The sequence below is a fragment of the Buceros rhinoceros genome, unplaced genomic scaffold (genome assembly GCF_000710305.1).
Source record: "Buceros rhinoceros silvestris isolate BGI_N320 unplaced genomic scaffold, ASM71030v1 scaffold22803, whole genome shotgun sequence".
Taxonomy (NCBI): Eukaryota; Metazoa; Chordata; class Aves; order Bucerotiformes; family Bucerotidae; genus Buceros; species Buceros rhinoceros.
The window spans coordinates 5,613-6,737 of record NW_010402135.1 but is presented as its reverse complement, the minus strand read 5'-3'; the positions used below and the strand labels follow the sequence as shown (position 1 = coordinate 6,737).

Sequence of the window (1,125 nt, the reverse complement as noted above, 5' to 3'; positions counted from 1 at the left end):
GCCTCTCCCCTCCTGGCAGCCAGATCCAGCCAGGGATGCACCAAGCCGGCAGCACCGGAACGGGCTCAGCTCGGCACCGTCTGCACCACTGAGGGCCGAGTTTCCCATAGGCAGCCCAGGCGTTTCCTCGGGGGGAAGAAGGGGGACTCTGCGGGGCAGCGGGCAACAGCCCGCAGCAGGTGAGGGCAGCGCTCTGCTCTGCCGGGGTCCGGGGAGGTTAGACCCCACCGTCCTCCCCGGGGACACAGCCCCACGGCCACCGCCAGTGCTGTGGGAGGACGGGGCTTTGCTGACAGGCCCCCACACCTTGTGTCCCCAGAGCATTGTGAAGGCAGGAGGGGATTTGTGGGGGTTTGGTCACTGTCCCCGTCCCACCGGGGAAGACCAGGGACCCCCGCCCCGAGCTGTGCTGGCTGAGCCCAAAGCCATGAGCAGGACAAACTCCTCAGCCCTCTGGGGGGCAGGAGGGATCGGGGCTGGTTTTGCCCCAGGCTGCTGCATTCCGGGCTTATTTCTCCTCATTTCGCTGTGCTTTTCTGCGGCTTGTCCTTGGTCTCTCGATCATGTCATCCTTTCAGCGAGCAGAGGTTTGGCAGGGCATGGCAGCTCCTCTCGTGGGGTGATTTGTCGTGGTGCCTCTATACCACCAAACGACCTGTTCTCCCAAAGCTCGTGCTGCGTTTGTGCCACTGCCAGCTGCCGAGAGCACCGCTGGCTCCCAGCTGGAGCTGACACATGGGAACAGCGAGTGCTCATCCCATGGCATGGCTGGAGACCCCGGACAGGGATCAAAATCAGCCGAGCACCAGTTAATCCCCACAGCAGCCCAGGCTCCCGCTCAGCGAAGCCCCCGGCCCTACCTCAGCTCCGACTTGTGGATCTCTGCGATTTTCCTCTCCAGCTTCTCTGAGTGTTTGGGGAAGAACTGGAACTTGGAGCTGTAGCCTTCTGGGTGCTTCCCCGGGTCGTAGTCCCCGATCTCGGCTGCGGGGAGACAGAACTGCTCAGGAAGAGCAGCACAACCCAGCCCGCAGCGTGCCTCCCTGTCCCAGCAGTGGAGCCGGCAGTGACTGGGCGCGGGGCCAGGGCTCAGAGCACCCCGGGAACGCCGCTTCCCCTTCGGAA

The 1,125-nt window shown here is 64.3% G+C and overlaps 1 protein-coding gene across 1 annotated transcript in view; it reads right to left on the bottom strand.

Annotated features, from left to right (window-relative positions):
• The window catches only part of FRMD5 (FERM domain containing 5), a gene marked incomplete at both ends in the record, with an annotated part of 10,953 nt that overhangs the window by 7,470 nt on the left and 2,358 nt on the right, over positions 1-1,125 (bottom strand). The window contains one exon of the mRNA XM_010132555.1: positions 861-984. Coding sequence (XP_010130857.1) covers positions 861-984 — 124 coding nt within the window. The remainder of the gene's footprint in view (positions 1-860; positions 985-1,125) is intronic.